Source organism: Polypterus senegalus, chromosome 17 (assembly GCF_016835505.1).
Source record: "Polypterus senegalus isolate Bchr_013 chromosome 17, ASM1683550v1, whole genome shotgun sequence".
Taxonomy (NCBI): Eukaryota; Metazoa; Chordata; class Cladistia; order Polypteriformes; family Polypteridae; genus Polypterus; species Polypterus senegalus.
The window spans coordinates 81993873-82014250 of record NC_053170.1 but is presented as its reverse complement, the minus strand read 5'-3'; the positions used below and the strand labels follow the sequence as shown (position 1 = coordinate 82014250).

Here is a 20378-nt window from a genome sequence, read left to right as displayed (position 1 = left end):
ACACTGTGTGTTTAAAGAAGCCACAGTACAGCAAAAGTGGAGAAAGAGTACTATTATTACATGAGGCAAATCAAATGCACAGGCCAGTAATACATACTGTCTAATTTACATCAACACTGCAAGGAGCGACAGGCACTACAGCTACTATGCCAGGCAGTGTATGAAATCAAAAAATATGTATTGACACGTTTATTGCAGAGCATGACTTGTCATTTACAATTATGTAGCTGCTTGTTTAGCTGTATCAAAGGGTCAAAATGCACTCTCTCCTGAGAAAATGGTAACATTTCTCATCTTTTTCACAATATCTTACAAATGAATGTTGTAGGTCAGATATAGGACATTCATTATAACTCAGAAAGCTTATGGAAATAAGACCATGCGATTTCACTTTATTTTGCAATTATTTTCATTGATCTGATTATTCTCAGTTTGTTAGAGATCTGTGGTGCAGCTCTTTCCTTCATTGTTGTTGCATTGTCACCAGTTTTTCATAGCTGTGAAGGAAAAGGAAGCACTTTAAAGTTGTTCATTGTTTACTAATTTCTTTAACATGGAAATTTTTCAAGAATTTGTTTTTGTAATTCAGTCATTGTATTTCAATATTCATATATAATGGCAAAAGGAAAGCCCTGAAATATGTTAATTGGTTGTGTTTATTGAATTCCGTTCATCAGATGAAATGTGTTTTTGTTTAACTCATTTATATAATCTACAGGATTTGGACAAATGTATTTTCATGTTGCCTCATTTATTATAGTTTTTCTAATTGCCCTCAGTCCAAAGTTTCAGGTGCTTGTGCTTTGTGATAGACTTGTTGGACTATTGGCCCATCAGGGTTAAATGCTGCCTTGTACCCATTGCCAGGTGAGTAGTCTTTCCTACCCTCCTCTTGTGGGGAAAAAGCTGGTTAATAGCACAGATAAAGTAAATGTTCACAAAAGTTTTTCATGTTTAAGCATTTGAGATTAAGTTCTTAATGTCCTTTGCTTTTGACTGTCACCCAAACCACAATGCACCAGACCCTTATGGATCTCTCTCTGTAAGTGGTGGGTCCATTGGTCACGTTTGGGAAGGTATATGCCAGGGTGGTAGAAGGGGGGGTCTGTCTGGTGGTTGAGCCTCAAATTCAAGAGGAACAATGCAGATTTTGTTCCTCTCGTGCAACCCTGGACTAGCCTTTTACCCTCATGGCTAACCCTTCAAAAAGGGTTCATGGGAGTATACCCAACCAGTCTGTGTGTGTTTCATGAATGTGGAAAAGGCATATGACCGTGTCACTTAGGGTGTGTTGTGTTTAGAGAATATGGGTTACCTGGCCTGCTATAGGTCATTCGGTTCCTGTACAACTGGAGCGAGAGTTTGTTTCATAATGCCGGTAGTAAGCCTGACTTGTTCCTAGTAGCTGTAGGACTTGTCCAGGGTTGCCCTTTGTTACTGATCTTGTATATTATTGTTATGGACAGAATTTCTGTTTGCAACCAATGGGAGGAGGGGTCCAGTTTGCAGCCAGGCTTGAAACTGTAAGGATGAGGATCAGCACCTCCAATTCTGAGGTCATGGTTCTCATTAGGAAAAAAGGTAGAGTGCTCTCGCCGTATTGGGGAGGAGGTGCTTCTTCAAGTGGAGTGTTAATATCTCTGAGTCTTATTCACAAGTGAAAGAAGAAAGGACTAAGATATCGACAGATGGATCTGAGCAGTATCAGCAGTCAGTTGCGGTGATGAGAGAGCTGAGCCAAAGAGCAAAATCCATGATTTAATGGTTGATTTGTGTTCCTACCCTTACCTATGCGCTTGAACTTTGGTTAGTGACTGAAAGAACCAGATTGCAAATATAAGTAGCAGAAATGAGCTTCTTTCTCAGGGTCTCTGGGCTTAGCCTTAGAAAAGGTATGGGGAATATGTATAGACATCTGAGAGGACAAAGTAGTTTTTTTGCTATCTAGTATTAGAATAATCTGTAATTTTTCCATCTTTTCAGACTGATTGATTACATTTGATTATGTAGTTACTAGTGATCTTTGTTCTGGCATTTTCATCTCATGTTCATCTACCTACTTTGCTTCCTCTGTTCTTCTGTAAGCTGGACATGGCAAAAGTGTGACATAAAGAATAAGAACTTGTGCACCAAAAACATTTTTTCTTGAGACAGCTCTGTAAATTGAATACCTTTAGGTTTCAAGTGTTGTTTTTAAGCTATTGGCAGTAAACTACAGTCATATGAAGAAGTTTGGCAACCCCTCTTAATTCTTTGGATTTTTATTTTTTATTGGCTGAGCTTTCAAAGTAGCCACTTCCTTTTAATATATGACGTGCATTATGGAAACAGTAGTATTTCAGCAGTGACATTACGTTTATTGGATTAACAGAAAATATGCATTATGCATCATAACAAAATCAGACCGGTGCATAAATGTGGGCACCCCAACAGAGATATGACATCAATACTTAGTTTAGCCTCCTTTTGCAAATATAGCCAAGTTTCCATCCATTTTTTTGCGACGTTTTGTTATCGACAAACAGAATATACGTAAAAAAAAATGTGAGAAATTCGCTGTCTTCAGTCTGTTTCCATCCAACTGGCTTTTTATCGATAAAATGGAGTGCGTGATGACATCATCCCCTCCAAAACGAACTGCCGCATAAGTTTTGTTGTATCGCGAAAAAAAATCTGCCCTTGAGCCGTTTCCATACATAATTTTGTGTATGTCGCAAATTATCTACCTTTTGTTTTCCACGTTGCAAACCCTCCACTAAACAAAGAAATGGAGAGATTATTCAGGCAGTTTTTTGAAATTTGCCAGCTTACTGTTATTTCAGTTTCACAAATAATTGGAATTGTACATAATATCCGAAGACGACAGCAGAATGAAGCAGTTGCTTGTCTGATAGCCCTAGAGCTCGAAGAAAGTACCCCAGTGCAACGAAACCCACAGGTATGGGAGAGACGACAGAATAAGACCTTCTGGGAGGAGGTGGTGGGGAGACACTTCACAGAAAATCTCTGGCTGCAACATTTTAGAATGACACAGACGACGTTTGAGATGTTGTGTGGATTCATCAGTCCTGATGTTGCGCCCATCACAGGTTGTCACTGACCACCGGTTCCAACCCAAAAGCGGATTGCCATCGCCCTTTACAAGCTGGCAACCTGCGCTGAGTATAGAGTAGTTGGAGAAACTTTCGGGGTTAGTAAAACTACCGTCCATCGATGTGTATATGCTGTGTGCACCGGTATTAAAGAAAAATTAATGCTGCGTTATAGACTTCCGACTGTAGCGGAGGCCAGTGAAATTGCATACCGCAATTCCTTGGTGCATCTTGTGCCACAGATTTATGGTGCGCTGGATGGCACGCATGTGCCTATTCTTCCCCCGACGGGAGGCTACTGCGATTACATTAATCGCAAAGGGTGGCCATCTATTGTTCTCCAGGCCCTTGTTGATGACGGGTGCATGAACGAGACATTTGCGTTGGCACTCCTGGAAGTGCCCATGATGCAGCTGTGTTTGCAGCATCAGATCTGTACAGGTGAGCCTACCTTTCAACCTCCCTTGTCAGTGCGATAACAACTGAAATAGTACTGTAATCTGCTTCCCTTAAGGTTTTTAATTAAAACTGAAATTTAAATTAATGCAAAATAACGACGTTTAATAAAAAAAAAACTAAAGTTAATATTAATGAGAGAATTTCTCATATGCTAAAACATCTGCCATTTAATAATAAGAAAAAAATGTTTAGATAATGAAACACGCGGTTTATTAAATATTTTGACTGGCACAGTAAATTACCTTTGCGGTTTTTGTATTTAGACATCCTGAGACACCCCCCCCAGGCTACAGTTGATTAGGAGGGAGTTCAGGTACCCCTTTTAGTAGCAGGAGACCCAGCCTATCCACTACTGCATTGGCTCATCATGAGAAATAACGAGTCTCCATCAGACCATGCGAACCGCTCCGCTATTCTCGTTTTGATTACACGTGATGAAAAGGTATCATGTGACACATTTATTTGTGTTAAAGCCCTTTTTTCCGACAAAAAGTGTTTCCAATGTAGTTTTTGCAACATCTGAAGTATCAATATGGAATTTATGCGCTAAACGGAAAAATATTATGTCGACATGTACAACATTTTACCGATAATTAGCATTTCCATCAGCTAAAATTTGAAGCGCTAAATATTTTTTCGCAAAAACTCCTTGGATGGAAACCTGGTTTATGACAGCTTCTAGATGCCTCCTATAGCCTTTGATGAGTGTCTGCATTCTGGATGGAAGTATTTTTGACCATTCTTCCTGCAAAATCTTTACAGTTCAGTTAAATTTGATGGCTGCTGAGCATGGACAGCCTGCTTCAAATCATCCCATATATTTTCGATGATATTCAGGTCAGGGGACTGTGACGGCCATTCCAGTACATTGTACTTCTCCCTCTGCATGAATGCCTTTTGTAGATTTCAAACTGTGTTTTGGGTCATTGTCTTGTTGGAATATCCACCCCCTGCGTAACTTCAAGTTTGTGACTGATGCTTGAACATTATCCTGAAGAATTTGTTGATATTGGGTTGAATTCATCTGACCCTCGACTTTAACAAGGGCCCCAGTCCCTGAACTCGCCAGACAGCCCCACAGCATGATGGAACCTCCACCAAATTTGACAGTAGGTAGCAGGTGTTTTTCTTGGAATGCGGTGTTCTTCTTCCGCCATGCAAAGTGCTATTGTTGTTATGACCAAATAACTCAATTTTTGTCTCATCAGTCCAAAGCACTTTGTTCCAAAATGAATCTGGCTGTCTAAATGAGCATTTGCGTGCAACTAATGCAGACATGGGGAGAACATGCAAACTCCACGCAGGGAGGACCCGGGAATTGAACCTGGGTCTCCTAACTGCAAGGCAGCAGCGCTACTCACTGCGCCACTGTGCTGCCCCAGTTTGCAATTGACCACCTTAAATACCTTTTCTCATGATTGGACACACGTGTCTATGAAGTTCAAGGCTTAACAAGCTAATCCAACCAATTTGATGTTGCAAGTAATCAGTACTGACCAGTTACATGCATTCAAATCACCAAAATTACAAAGGTACCCAAATTTTTTGCACAGCCAGTTTTTCACATTTCATTTAATTTTCATACAACTAAATACTGCTTCACTAAAAATCTTTGTTCAGAAAACACCCCAGTACTCGGATGTTCTTAGGAAATGAAAGACATACCACTGTTATCTTTTTTTTTTTTTTTTGTTGAAAGGAGAGTCAATTATTATGCAGGCTGAGAGGGGTTCCCAACCTTTTTCATATGACTGTAACAAAAGGATTTTTTTTTTCTGTTTAAAAAAAAAAAAAAAAAAGCAAGAAAACTAATATTTTTACTACTGAATTGATTTTAATTTGATACCTAGTTTTTTTACAGGCTGACAACTCCTCTCAATTGTTAATAAGTTTAACCCTGAGCATACTGGGATGCATCCTTTCCTTAAAAAGAGTTTTGACAGGCCTTGTAAAACATTGTCTTTTAAATTATTTTATCTGCTTTCTTCAGTATTATCCAAGTCTCCTTGAGCTGGTGGAGCCTAAATTGAGTGTGATACTAGATGCCGTTTAAGATGTTTGGTACAGTACATATGGTTCTATTTGTGGCTCCTGGAGTCTCTGTGTTCACGCTTGACTTGCTTACTGGCCCATCAGCATCTGCTAACTGCTGAGTGAAGCCAAAGTAAGGCACCTGATTTACAAAGATCTGTTTGTAGTGTGAAATATCAAAATGGCATGTGAACAACACACAATGATGCCTTTCAAAGAAGGTGTTAAATATATTGCAAGGAATTCACTCCAGATGGTAATTTAAAGCCATTAGAACTGGCCATTTGGTGAGTTAGAAAAGTGTAATGGCACATAAAGAATAGGCTAACTTGCATGGAGAAGGCTGATTGAGCATGTTTATTACCTGGGGTAACCTATGTCAAATTCTAACCCTGGATGTCCACAGAGGTACAGAGTTTCATTTCTATTACTCCTTTAAACACTAACCAATTAGTGCAGCTAATGGAACCTGTCTTTTGGCTTAATTTTATATGAATTGCTTTTTAAGATTCAGAATCCTAAATTGTTTCATTTTAGGAATAAAAAGCAAAATTCTGAGAAATATTTACCTGCTCTGGTTTGCAAAATATTTTGCTTTAAAAGGAAAGAAAAGGAAATAAGGCAGAAATGTCTGGTGTGGCAGCATGACAGCACACAGTAAGCATTAATTAATCTGCTTCATTAGCACCAAGAATTGATGTCTATTTAAGAAATTGGTTGAATTGAATGTAGTGGCCCTATTGAATTGCCGTGTGAGAGTCTAAGTTAGCTGTTGGCTCACTTTGCAGCTTCTTGTTTGGCTGCTGGTTAAGGAAAAAGTTAAAATTGAAGCTTCTGAATCTTAAAAAGTAAGACAATTTAAAATTGAGGCAAATGAAGTTTTTATAAATTGGGAACAGTAATAGGTTTATACAGCTCATTTAAAATGCAATGTGAACGAGTCTCCACACTGCCCAGTCCCAACATAAATCTAAGCTACTGTATGTAGCAATCACCTGCCAGAAAAAAACTCTATTGACAGAATGAAAGTAGAAAATATGGAATATACAGTATTGTTTAGCATCCTTTATAAAAGAGAAAAATTTGAATAAACAGACCATAGCAACCCAAGCCACACACCCCCCACACACGCATGTAAAATGAATAAATCACAAAGTACACAACTAATGTGCAAAAAAGACCACCCAGTTTTTTTTATACAGTTAACAGTTATACGTGAATTTGTTTGTAAAACTGGCACAAACCAGTCTTTAACCGAACTGCTTGCAACTGTTTGAAAATGAAAGTCTAATGGCATATTCCCTAAGAAAAGTGATCGAATGATCTCACTGTGCATGTTGTAAATATGCAGAAAGCTGCAACGCCACTGTCTGAAATAATAGTTCAGGTGGCTATCTTATGGACTGCTTGAGATGAAATATGAAGCAACACAAGATGAATGATGGTAAATTCCTGAGGCAGTCAATGATCTCTGGATGTTGGAAAGTGGTTCCAAATGTTGTTGAGTTAGTCAGTGGATAGAATTAGGAAACCATGCTTTGCGAGATTGTGTTTTAAATCCAAATGACTGGAACAGAGGAATATGCTGTAAGTACTGCTGTCCCATTCCATCTTCTGTTAATGGGAAATGGCCTTTCCATATACACTCACGTTCATATACATGCAAAAGGGAAACTACAAACATCATTTATACACTGAACACAAACATTTATATTTATGTAGCACTTCTATGCAGTTACCAACTGTAAAAGTCGTTGGAACAAAATCTTGCAGCCCTTGGGGGCAGTTCAACATCAGAGTTTGACATCCTTGATGAACAATATCTTGAGAAATTCTGGCAGTCTGACAGTATATTGTATGTAGTTGTTGAGTACGGTCTCTTTATTGCTTCTTTTACAGAGACACGTGTAGAGATTAAAGAGTCGGTGCGAGGCCAAGACATTTTCATCATCCAGACAATTCCCCGGTAAGCAGATGAACCTTATAGGTGACCCAGCACCATTAACTCCCTGCATCTCACAAAACATTTAATGATCATCTTCTATTTTTGGTTTCTCCAGAGATGTAAACACAGCAGTAATGGAGTTGCTGGTCATGGCCTATGCTCTCAAAACCTCCTGCGCACGAAACATTATTGGGGTCATTCCTTATTTCCCTTACAGCAAGCAGTGCAAGATGAGGAAGCGAGGTTCTATTGTCTGCAAACTTCTGGCATCCATGTTGGCAAAGGCTGGTAAGTGTGGTAGGTGTGTGTGTGTGTGTGTGTGTGTGTTCTTGATAACTTGTATCTGGAATTAATTGACACAATCATATGCAAATTGTTGTGATTGTGCAGAAGTAATGACAAATGGAAAGGACAACGTATTTGAGTAACATTTTTTCATATTGATTATCTGCAGTAGCATTGTATAGTTTGAAGAACAGATTGCGTGAGCCTGTTTTATTATTTATTTATTTTACCTAATTGTGTACCATGTGTGGATATTTTAGGGTGACTATTTTTCTCCAGCCGTCTGGAGTTTTTTTTTTTTTTTCCTTTTTCTTCAGTCCTCCCTGGCCATTGGATCTTACTTTTATTCTATGTTAATTAGTGTTCCCTAATTTTAATTATTTATTTTGTCTTTTTCCTCTCTTCTTCATCATGTAAAGCACTTTGAGCTACATTGTTTATATGTTGTTGGACATTATTTTAATGTATTTGAGTGAATATCAGTTAATTATACAAAAACGCTACAAGATAAAATAAATTTCATTACAACATAAGGAAGGGTATATAAAATAGTTTTTTTTTTTCACAGTGTTTTAAAAATGATGTCTTCAGGGTGCTGGCCATCGTTAGCAATACACTCTTAAAGACGATTTCTGAGCACTCGCATGCCTCGTTTCAAGGGGAATAGCGTCGATTTCATGGCGAATAGCGTCCTCGAGGGCTTCAGGATTTTGAGGACGGTGATATACTTTTGAGTTGAGAGAGCCCCACAAGAAGAAATCACAAGGAACGAGATCAGGGGAATGTGAAGACCACCCAGCATTGTCATGCAGTGAGATCAGTTTCCCCGGAAACACCTCCCACAAAATTTGCATTTATCTCTGCGCCGTGTGAGCTGTTGCTCCATCCTGTTTAATCTAGGCATCGCCCACATCCATTTCTTCCAGTTGGGGCCGCAAAAATTTCTCTAGCATTTCAATGTAACGTTCTGAAGTGACAGTGTCCATTGCTCCCCCATCCTCAAAAAAGTAAGGGCCTACAATGCCAAATTCTGCAACGGCACACCAAACTGTAACGGACTCACTGTGCAGGGGTCTGTGGTTGGTTTCAACCCAATAGCGAAAACTTTGCTTATTTACACAACCATTTAAATTGAAATATGCCTCGTCGCTGCACATGACAATGGCATCATGATGAACAGTTTGCAGAATGTTTGCTCACAACTCTCTACCATCATTTTGTATGGATGGAAATTAAGGTCTTCGTGCAAAATCTTTGTCAAAGGCATGTTGGAAATGCCTAAGGCAGAAGCATTTTTGCATGCTGAACGTCTAGGAGACTGCAAAATTGATGCCCTTACAGCTTGGATGTTTTCAGGTGTTCATACATTCCAAGGATGGCCTGAGGATTTTCTGTTCAATGTTGTACGCGTGTGTCTAAATTTAATCACCCACTGAAGAATTGTTTTCCGATTTGGGACGTCACCGTTAAGAGGAATGCTGAAGTATGTTTGGAAGGTGTGGTGCGTAGCGATGATGGATTTGTTGTTTTTTTTAAGAATACTTCAACAGCAAAAGCTCGGTGTGCAACAGACCAAGCCTTGTTGCCAACTGAAAACTACAAGGGATCGCCTATCAAAGAACCCCCACCCCAACCCACACGGCTGCCTCTACCTTGCACAAAGACCTTGAGAAATGTGTTGCTTCTTTTTGGCACACCCTGTATAAGTGCATCTTACTTTTCACTGACTCCTGACTTCCTTTACCTGGGTCAGGTGTAAATTCTACCCATCCAGTCAGAGATTGGCACAGTTTTAGTCAGGGGAGGGCAAAGTCGCACACATTTCACATCATAAATTGGCTGATTTACAGGTACTCTTTCAGAAAGTTGTATCCTCACTCCAAAAGTGGTGACTAAAAGCAGAATATTTATCCTGACAAGAAGAATATTGATCTTTTGTACATGTTTACTACAGCAGAAAATTGAAATCCATGCATTTAATAAGTGGCTTACAAACATAATGAGTTCTTATGGTCTTCGTATTGTTATGGGAAGATTTTCAAAAGCGATTGTGTCTGCATTATGTGATTTTTTTTTTTTGGAAAAAGACACGGTAAGGCTGGGCAATATATCACGTTTTTAAAAAATGTCGACATATTTTCATATGAGATACGGGATGAGACAATATCATTTATATCAAGTCTATGTTGTGTTAAAATTTTTCTCTTACAACCGTCGGCTCGCCTTTCTCTTCTTCCCGTTTGTCTCTCGCACAACTTCACCCAGCCTCACCTCTTTCCCTCTTTGGACACAACTCATCCCTCCCCCACCGCTTCACTCGGTAAGTCCTGCAGGCAGCGACAGGATGGAGACAGATAAAGACACAAAGGAAGCTATCAAAGAAGAGGTGGTTGGTAAAAAGAAAAACAATGGCTCAATTATTTGGAGATGGTTCAGGTTCAAAGTGTCAGTTGAGCAGCAGAATAATGTATTCTGTACAGAATGCAGAAAACAAGTCACAACAAAAGATTCGGGCTACTAAGTTTTTCCACCATTTACAAAGGCGCCATTAAGTGCAGTACAAAAGAGTGTGTGAAAATGCATGCTGCAGCCCAGACTGTGAAGCTTTCCCAGCCTGCTGCCCGGTTACAAACCATGTGACAAAACTGATACACCTGTGCTGTGCCTTTATGAGAGAAAAAGTGAGAAGTGGGACAACATTACTAAAGCAATAGCTTATCATATTACTTATGGTTTTTCCCTTTTCTCCCAGTGCTGAATATTTTTCCAAACAACTGAGGTTTCTAAAAAGCACAAAAAGCAATAGTTTCTCACATAAATCAACAGCAAACGTTTGTTGCTGCATGCAGTGTGCTGTCGCTGGATGTTAGACATCTGGCAGCGGCTGGGCACGTCAGCTGGGAATTGATCAGGTGATGCCAGTACCTCACTTTCATTTCAGATCTTGATCTCCAGATGATTTCCGACAAGTCAGAGTCCAATTGAAATAATAAAATATTCACAAAATGTCATCTACTGATTGTTTTGCTTTGCACATTCGCTCCACTGTCTTGCCCGATGTCAATGCCATTCTAGACGTTGTTTACTCTATGCTACTCACACACACACAGGGATTTGACATTAAGTCAACGAGTCTAACAGTCCTCCAAGCAAAGAGGGTCTACCTATATAATGTGATGGTGAGTTTTATCTACATTTGTAGCTTTTTTTCACCCTCTGCCCACCCTAAAAGAGTTAAATAAAAAGTTTTATAGAACCACTTGCAGAGCTGAATATGCCTATTAACCACAAGATAATCTATTTGAAATGTTTAAACTTATACAGCTACCACTTCGTTTATGTAACAAAGTTTCAATTTCATATCAGCCCTATTGTAGTGTGTGCATGTGTGTGTTAGACTGAGGATTGGGACACTGAATGAGAGCCCCAGCTAAGAAGAGGCAGGAAAGGGAAGGGGAGCATGCGCTGTGTATAGTGTGTGGCCGCACCTGTCATGCATGAAACGCGACATGTGGAGCTGCATGAAGGTTTTTACGCCGGCTGGAATGCCAGATCTGCCACCAATCCCAAACCAAGTTTTCCTGGCAAGCTGCATGTCTGGATGCAGGTTAACATCATACCCAGGACGAACCAATTGCAGTTAAGGGTGTTGCTCATGTACCCAAAGAAGTGTTCCAGTGGTTACAGGATTTGAACCAGCGACCGCCAGCAAATCCTTGCCACCAGAGCCACCACTCTGCATAAGAAGAGACAGGGATGCATTTTAAATTCAGAAGTGTTTGAGATTGAAAAGGTCTGAAATATACATCCGTTTCACTCATTAGCTGGTGATTTTACCAAAATGGTTTAACTAAAACCATTTGTAGGTTACACATTACGCAACAGTTTTCACACAGTTAAATCTTTTACATCCCTACTAAACACAGATGGATGTTACTTTGCCTTTGAGTGATCTGCCTCTTTACATAAAAATGAAAGTGATTATAAGTTTTTATTTTGTGTGTTACAGGACATGGTATGGATGATGCCCACATCACCCAGGACGTTTTTTTCTGTTTAAGAAAGATGTCACTTTTGTTTTGCCAGTTGTTACGTGTTTTGTTATTTGAACAAAGTCGTAGGGTTTGTACAGGACTACACACAGGATGAAGAACTTTGTTAAAGAAAGAACTCTCTACTTCAGTGGAAACCCACTTTTTAAAGAGCAACTTGGCCTTTGGTTATTTTTACTATGTATCTTTTCTGTTTACATTTTCTTAATTCCACAGCTATGAGTCTTTTGTTATGCAGGAAAAGAACATTTTATTTTATTCAAGTAGCACTAGTATTTAATATATGTTAATAGTTTACTTTTGAGTCATTTCCCATGTACACTACAGCTGTATGTTAGTAAAAGTGCCTGTGTGACATTTGAGACTTTTTGTGGCTTTGACTCAGAACTGCCTTTTTGTTATTACTTTATGGGAAGAAAAAATATCGCGATGTATATCATCATTCAGCTACAAAATATCAAGATATGATTTATGGTCCCTATCGTCCAGCCCTAAGACACGGTCACTTATATGTAGTAGTGGGTGATACAATAGTAAGTCTGGCATGCCAGATAAAATTCTTCTGGTGTGCATTTTGAGAAAGCAATTTTACCAGTATGCCACAAATGGGTGAAAAAATTGCTAATAGTTATAATCATAAAACCAACTTGCATTCAAAAGGAAATGTATGTGATGTTATGTTGGTATATTAGGGTCTTAACAGTAATGTCTTTGTGTATAGACTTGAATGTAAACTGTTTGTCGTAATTGAGTCCACCTCTTGAAGAATGTTGCCCAAAGTGTTATTCTGTTCAACAGGATTAGTCAGTGGATGAGAACTGGAAGATGGGGTAGGAAGCAGCCATGTCTAGTGCTCTGTCTGCTTGAGAGCAGAAGTAGCAGGAGAGAATTAATAGGGGGATCTGTACTTTTATCATTTTAAGAGAGGTAAATACCTGCGGTTGAATCTATTTGAGTAGCAGAGCGTTTTGACAGAGAAAAGACACGCCTATGTTAATTACCTTAATTACTATAGTAACTGCATTCATCAAAAATGTTTTACTGATATGTTTAAAAATAAGTTTCAGCCTCAAAAGTATATACAAATACATTTATGTTATGTACTAAAAAAATCTAACTTTTTAATTATACCATGATATGAATTTTTGACCATGCCGCCGACTCCTACATGAACAATAAAATTACAGAAAGGTCATAAAATTCTCCTATAACTTAAACATAAACTGGGCATGGTGTACATTTCAGATATTGAAGGACACAGGTTTACTAAGTGAGGCTTATGTCTGCCCGAATTCCCAAGGTGAAAGGGTGGAAAATGTCAATGTGTGGCTGTTATCATTTGAATAGATAGTACATAACTCTGAACAGAAGGTATAGCATCAAACCAGAGCAGGCCTTTGGTGGGGCCTTTTGAAGGTGATGTCCACATAAGTGTCAGTGCTTCATTTACTTGTAATGGTGTCAGTCCAATTCAGCTTTCTGTTTTTTGTAGCACAATTTGGGAAGCAATATATATATATTTTTTTATTATTATTTATTTATTTTAAACAATACAGACTCTGTTTTGCAAACACTTGGACTCAATTTAGCTGTCTGAATTTCCATTAATCTGATTTTATTGTTTTATCTTAATGTCTGTTGACCTACACCCTGGGGATGTGAAGGGTGGAACAAAATCATAGGCTATAACATAAATAAAAATAACCCTCAAACTGGCTTATCATAGGACACATAGACACGGCAAAATAAAATTAAGCAATCAAAACAGCAACAGGCATGAAGGTCTCAAATGCAATGGCAAAGGCTCATTTAATTCAAATTATAATTATCTCCAAAATGGGTTTACATTAAAACTTTGCAAATATTGTTCTCCACCGTTTACCACCATTTATGACATACAGTACACTGTTCACATTCTAAATAAGTTCTCCATAGTCCAACTCCCACAGGAAAAACTCGCAAGTCTGTGAATTGGTTGGATAGTTTTATTGTATTATTTATGGACATAAGCAAGGATGCAGTAAATAGGAATCATGGGTAAATATTTAAGGATAATCATTATAATTCAGTTTTATCGAATTTTGTCATTATGTTAAGCTTATCAATGTAGTTAAGTAACTTAAATTGACTTACTTTGGTAAGATTTTATATACACTGTCACCATCATCATACACTACCTTGTGTGCTGGCATTATAAATAGGGAACAAGTGTTTTTTTTAATTAGAAAATCAATGAATGAAAAAGGAAAAAATAATTAAGCTTGCTAAAATGGACCAAGTCCTGCAGGTAATCTGAAATGACACCTCTCAAGCATGTATTTATCTGAGACAGTCTTTTAAATAGACGTAACTATAAGAAATTAAGCGTCGCTGTAGACATTCTCAGATTCTAAAATCACTATTTTTATCCAGACCCTCCATATTTATCTCTTCTCAGGTCTGGTTCTTCTCTCATGTCTCCAGGTTTCTATGTACAGGTCTGGCAGTTATGATTACACTCAAACTAAAGAGTTGCAGGGTTCCATTTATAGCTTGTCCTAGGGCACACGACCCATGGCCATTTTATTTATTTATTTATTTTTCATCATACCCCTCCTATTAACCCAAAGGTATCTTTTCACACAGATTATAAGTAGCCTGCATTTTTCACCTTCCACTTCAGAGAAGTGCTATGCAGGTCAAATAATGTGTGTGTACCATACTTACTTTGGGATATTGTCCTGATCTGTGTCATTGTATTGCTCTTTTCTGTTCTGGACTTGCATTGTCATCCTATCCTATGCATTTTTTATATATTGAGCTATAGTTGGGAACAGAATGCTGTTGCTGTACTAATGCTATTCTGTGAAGATGATTCTTCCTAATTGTCTGTTGGAAATAAAACCTTTTTCATCTGTTGATTTATCTTTCCTGCTTTTGTAGTTCAAATTAATTAGCCTCTTGATTGTATGAGCTGCTGCCCCCAGCTTCTAGGACTTCATTACTACTTTTCTGATCTTATGTGTTCTTTCTCTGTCCAGGTCTGACCCACATCATTACAATGGATCTACACCAGAAGGAAATCCAAGGCTTCTTTACCTTTCCAGTGGACAACTTGCGAGCATCACCTTTCCTGCTGCAGTACATCCAGGAGGAGGTAGAGTGAGTTGGGATGTGTGTGCAAATCTCAGGAGGTCTGTTGTAACTGAGCACTCACCAAGTGCAGTCACGATACAAAACAGCTGCTCTAGCGTGCTGTTGTACCGTCATGTTTATTTTTGCTGACCAGAGAGTTCAGTTAGAAATGCTTCTGTGGATGCAGTTATTGCTTCCTGGGTCTGCCGTATCCAGAGGCTACATCGGCTATATAGCAGTGACCCCTGCAATGGCTAGCGTGCCCAACTAGAGAGGCTTGCAAGCAAGCTGCTAACAGTTGTGCAGAGAGCAACAGAAATAGGCCAGGTAAGGTGAGCAATAGAATCTTGAGGACTGAGGCCTCTAATGTGCCTCAGAGAGAGGGATGATTTCTTCAGGGTTTGACCTTATTGTGTTTTATTCCCTTAGATACCAGATTATCGAAATGCAATTATTGTAGCTAAATCTCCATCAGCAGCTAAAAGGTGAGTCTTTCCTGTGGTGGTGTTTGTTGTTTTTTTTTTTTTTTACATAAAATGCTAGTGTAGCAGGTGATCACCAGAGAAGTTACTTGTCTTACCAAGTTCTGTTCTTTAGGGCCCAGTCATACGCAGAGAGGCTTCGTTTAGGACTGGCAGTGCTACATGGTGAAGCCCAGTGTGCAGAGTCTGACATGGCTGATGGAAGGAACTCTCCACCCTCTGCAAAGAGCACAACTGTCCACTCCGGCTTGGAGTTGCCTTGTATGATCTGTCTGTTTTGCCAATGAAAACTGGAGCTGGGACTCTTTTTGGGTTAAATAAAATGCATATGGGCCTTGGCTGTTTTGGGTGTAATGTCCAAATGTGTGCATTGATTTTTAAATATTCAGAAAATGTTGAGTAGCTAAAAAATGTGAAATGTTGGGAAGGTTCTGTTTCATCTTCAGACACCAGCCAAATCTTCAATTCACACAATAGAAGGTTATTGTATCATTTTGCAAATGTTAGAGTAAATATAACTGAAGTAATGCTTGTCATCATAAAGGACTTTTTTAGTTTGAATTCAGTAATCTGCATTGTTTCTTCTTACTCTCTAGTACTGATGGCCAAAGAGAAGCCACCAATAACCGTTGTAGGTGATGTTGGAGGCAGAATTGCAATCCTTGTGGTGAGTGTATTTAGAAATATAACTTAAGTTCCAGGCACATTCAATTTCATGTTGTATTTATCTTCTGCCTCCCACTAATGTTTCATGTGTAACCATTTTCCAGGATGATATAGTAGATGATGTGGAAGATTTTGTGGCAGCTGCAGAAATCCTAAAGGAACGAGGTGCCTACAAAATCTATGTAATGGCTACTCATGGACTACTGTCAGCTGAGGCTCCACGTCTTATTGAGGAGTCAGCCATTGATGAGGTGCTTTACCTTAACCACTTTTTGTTCTTTGTGATCCCAGTAAAATTGAATCATAATCTTATACTACATATGAACTGTTAAAGTGCTTTTTGGTAATAATGCCCAGCTAGAATTTTGATTAAAAAAAAAAAAGAAAAAGTCTTTGAATCAGAACTGAATTGAGGTAAGTCTGTGTTGAGTATCATACCACGCAATAGGATACATTTCCACTTCACCACCAAAGGGCAGCAAGCTCAGTAGGACCAGCCAGATTCCCTTGTATATATCCTATTGATTTCATGACATCTTTGGGATTATATCAGCTCTTTTTAATTTAATTTTATTTGACTCTTTTTTTTTTTTTTTTACACTAAGCAACAGACTTTTAAATGTCAAAGTGAGACTGTTCCAAATGAATTATAAATACAAAACACAAAATAATTGATCACATAATTATTCATCCCTTTCAAGTCAGTATGTAGTAGATGTATCTGTGTCGGCCATGACAGCTTTGAGTCTGTGTGCATAGGTCTGTGTCAGCTTCGCACATCCGGACGCTACCATTGTTCCCCACACTTCTTTGCAAAACAGCTGAGCCTCTGTCAGGTTGTATGGAGATCGTCTGTGAACTACCTTTTTTCAAGTCCAGCCACAAATTCTCATTTGAATTGAGATCTTGACTTTCTAACTTGGTCACTCCAGGACATACATTGCTGTTTTTAAGCCATTCCTGTGTAGCATTAGTTTTTCACTTGGGTTAGTTGTCTTGGTGGAATGCAAATCTCTTTCCATGGTGCAGGTTTATTGCAGACTGCATCATAGTCTAGTCCAGGATTTCCCTGTATATTGCTGCATTCTTTTTTACCCTCGCAGACCTTTCAGGTGTGGTTTTGATAATGTGTAGTGTTTGGCTTACTCCAAATATAGTGTTTAGTTTGATGGCCAGAAAGCTCAGTTCCATTCTCATCAGACTTTAGAACCACCTTCTTGCTGACTTCAGAGTTTTCCATGTTCCTTCTGGCAAATTCTGTGTATGTGTTTTTTATTTATTTTTTTAACCACTTGCCACTTAAAGCCGCAACTGGTAGGAAGTAGGAAGTCGCTGTGCACTGGGAAAATTCCAAGGGGCAGTAAAATGGCTAATATTATCTTATTCTATAAAACGGGTGACCCAGTAGATTAAAGCAACTTTAGACCAGTAAGCTTAACGTGCATCACAGGTAAATTAATAGAAGGAATTATTAAGGGTAAGATTGAGCAACAAATGGCAAGAACAGGAGTTTTATTGAACTGTTAGCATATGTTCAGAAGAGGAAAGGGGGTGTTTTACTAACCTACTGGAATTCTATGAGGAAGCAACAAAAGGATATGATCAAAGTGTAGCATGTGATATTATTTATCTTGAATTTCAGAAAGCATTTGATAAGGTCCCACATGACCGGTTGGGCTTCAATCTAAAAAAGTGGGAGTTCTGGGTGTGGTGTGTACATGGGTGCAGAATTGGCTCAGACACAGCAAGCAGAGGGTTATGGTGCAATGAACCATATCAGAATTGGCTAAGGTTAAGAGTGTTGTTCTACGGGGGTCAGTGCTAGAGCTATTGCTATTTTTAATTTATAAATAAATGAATTGTATAGGAATATACGTAACAAGATGGTTAAATTTGCAGATGATGCTAATCTAGGTGGATTGGCAGATAATCTGGAATCTGTTGAATCATTACAGAGGGACTTGGACAGCATACAGGCTTGGGCAGATTTGTGGCAGATGAAATCTAATGTAAATAAATGTAAAGTATTACACACAGGAAGTAAAAATGTTAGGTTTGAATGCACAATGGGAGGTCTGAAACTTGAAAGTACACCTTAGGAGTAGGATTTAGGGCTCATAGTGGATTTGACACTATCAACATCCAAGACAGTTTTCATAAGCCATTAAGAGGGCTAACAGAATGTTAGGTTATATAGCACCTTGATGTGTACGAGGTTATGCTCATACTTTATTATGTACTGTTGAGGCCTCATCTGGAGTATTGTGTGCAGTTTTGGTCTCCAGGCTACAAAAAGGACATAGCAGAGCTAGAAAAAGTCCAGAGAAGAGTGGCTAGGGTGATTTTTAGAAAAGATTAAAAGAGCGGTGTCTTTTCAGTTTAAGCAAAAGAAGATTACGGTGGATAGGACTGGCCACCTTTTTTTTTGTGCTAAATAGCCTAAATTGTTCTAATGTTTCTATAGGTTAGGCACCTAAGTATAGCTGTCTGCAGAGTCTCTCCAGTCTCATCCACTGTAGCCTGTAACTCCTTCACAGTTATCATACCTATGAGTTATTATGTCTTCCCTATGAGTCCTCTGTTAGCCTTCCTAACTAGTCGTCTTCCTGCTGATCACTCAGCTCATATGGACAGCTTGCTCTAGGCAGGCTTACCAATGTGCCATACTCTTTCCATTTTTTTAATCGCTGATTAACAGGACTCCAGGGGATATTCAGTGAGTTGGATATATTCTTGTCTCAATCCCCTGTCTTGTGCTTTTTAATCCCCTTTTCACAGACTTGCTTGGAGTATTCTTTTGTCTTCATTCTGTAGGTTAGTCAACCACATACAAGTGCATTTATACTATTGTCAGTTGGAACCCAGACAGGTGATTTCCACTAATTATGTAACCAATTTGGCTGCACCAGTGATGATTGAGATGTGTGGCATAAATGGGTGAATACTTATGTGTTCAATTAGTTTTTTCCGATTTCTAACTAAGAAACATGCAGACCTTCAGTCCTCCAATAATAGTGGTTCATATAGAGCAAGGTAAACTTTTCCATTTTGGAAAGACTGTGTTTTGTTTTCAATATGAAAAAATACATTTTCATAGATGTTTCCTTTTTCCTATTACGGATTTCTTCATCAAAGATGATGATGATCAATAAACAATAATTATACTCTATTATGAATTCAGAAGATATATGTAGTGTGTATAGAGGGATTACCAATAGATGGGCTTAAAGAAACCAGCTTTTATTACAATAAACTTTTCTGCCCGCCAGTAAGAAGCTCCGCACATGACATTGCTTTTCTGTTAGCGTTGTCACTTATTCACTCTACTTTTCCGAGGTTTTTGTTCCAGCAAGCTGCTGCACCGAATGTGCTCAACAGTCAGTGGGTGCCGCAGCTGCTGTTCTTTTCCCAATCATGTATCTGGATTTTGCAATTTGCTTTACACTACGCAGATGTCGCTGCTCTTTCTTACTAATCAGTTTGCTGTAGGAAAGACGCATACCTTGATAACTTTAGGCAGCCGGTAGACACTTTTTAGGCGCACCAGTGCATATCACATTATATACTTTTGATGGAGACCAATATCAGGGTTCTATCCCTTAGCATTACATAGTAGATAGTTAGGTATAGATTTAGTCCACTTTGCATTGATCCGTTTTTATTTTGACATTAAAGACTGGTTTTCTCTCAAAAAATACAAATGGAATCCACAGTGATACAAGATAGTGAAATCTCTCAAAAGAGTAAATTTTTAATTACAGACTTACAAATACTAAATGATTAATCTGTTAATTAATAAGCATTCATTTTGCCAAAATAAATGATTTGATCAAGACATTAAATAAAGCAGTAAAAAAAGAGGCCAATGGTAATGTCTGCTTGGCTGTGTGAAGTTGACCACACTTGCAATCCTGATGATGTCTTCTTTATTAGTAGGAAATGCAATCTAATTTTATGTCAGTATAATACTTAGTGTCCTTTGCCAACAAACACACAGAAAATGCTCAATAAATTTTTGTGACAGAGTGTCCAGGAGTGCCATTGCACTGGGCTTTACAAGAGTAGTAATTTAGATTACAGAAATGTCCAGATATGGGTTAGGTTATAGAAATAAATGAACATCGGCAACTGACAGAATGTAAAACCATAAAGTCAAAGCACATACTTTAAGAATTGATCAAAAGTGCTGACAGACAGCATGGCCACCAACAGTATTGTGTATACAAGAGCATCTGTTTTAATGTATGACTTG

At 38.6% G+C, this 20378-nt stretch overlaps 1 protein-coding gene across 2 annotated transcripts in view; it reads left to right on the top strand.

Annotated features, from left to right (window-relative positions):
- Positions 1-20378, top strand: part of LOC120517423 (phosphoribosyl pyrophosphate synthase-associated protein 1) — a 57016-nt gene that overhangs the window by 35186 nt on the left and 1452 nt on the right. For both annotated transcript variants that reach the window (XM_039739750.1, XM_039739749.1), the window contains 7 exons: positions 7482-7548; positions 7643-7815; positions 14885-15000; positions 15408-15463; positions 15576-15721; positions 16057-16127; positions 16231-16377. In XM_039739750.1, coding sequence (XP_039595684.1) covers positions 7482-7548; positions 7643-7815; positions 14885-15000; positions 15408-15463; positions 15576-15721; positions 16057-16127; positions 16231-16377 — 776 coding nt within the window. The remainder of the gene's footprint in view (positions 1-7481; positions 7549-7642; positions 7816-14884; positions 15001-15407; positions 15464-15575; positions 15722-16056; positions 16128-16230; positions 16378-20378) is intronic.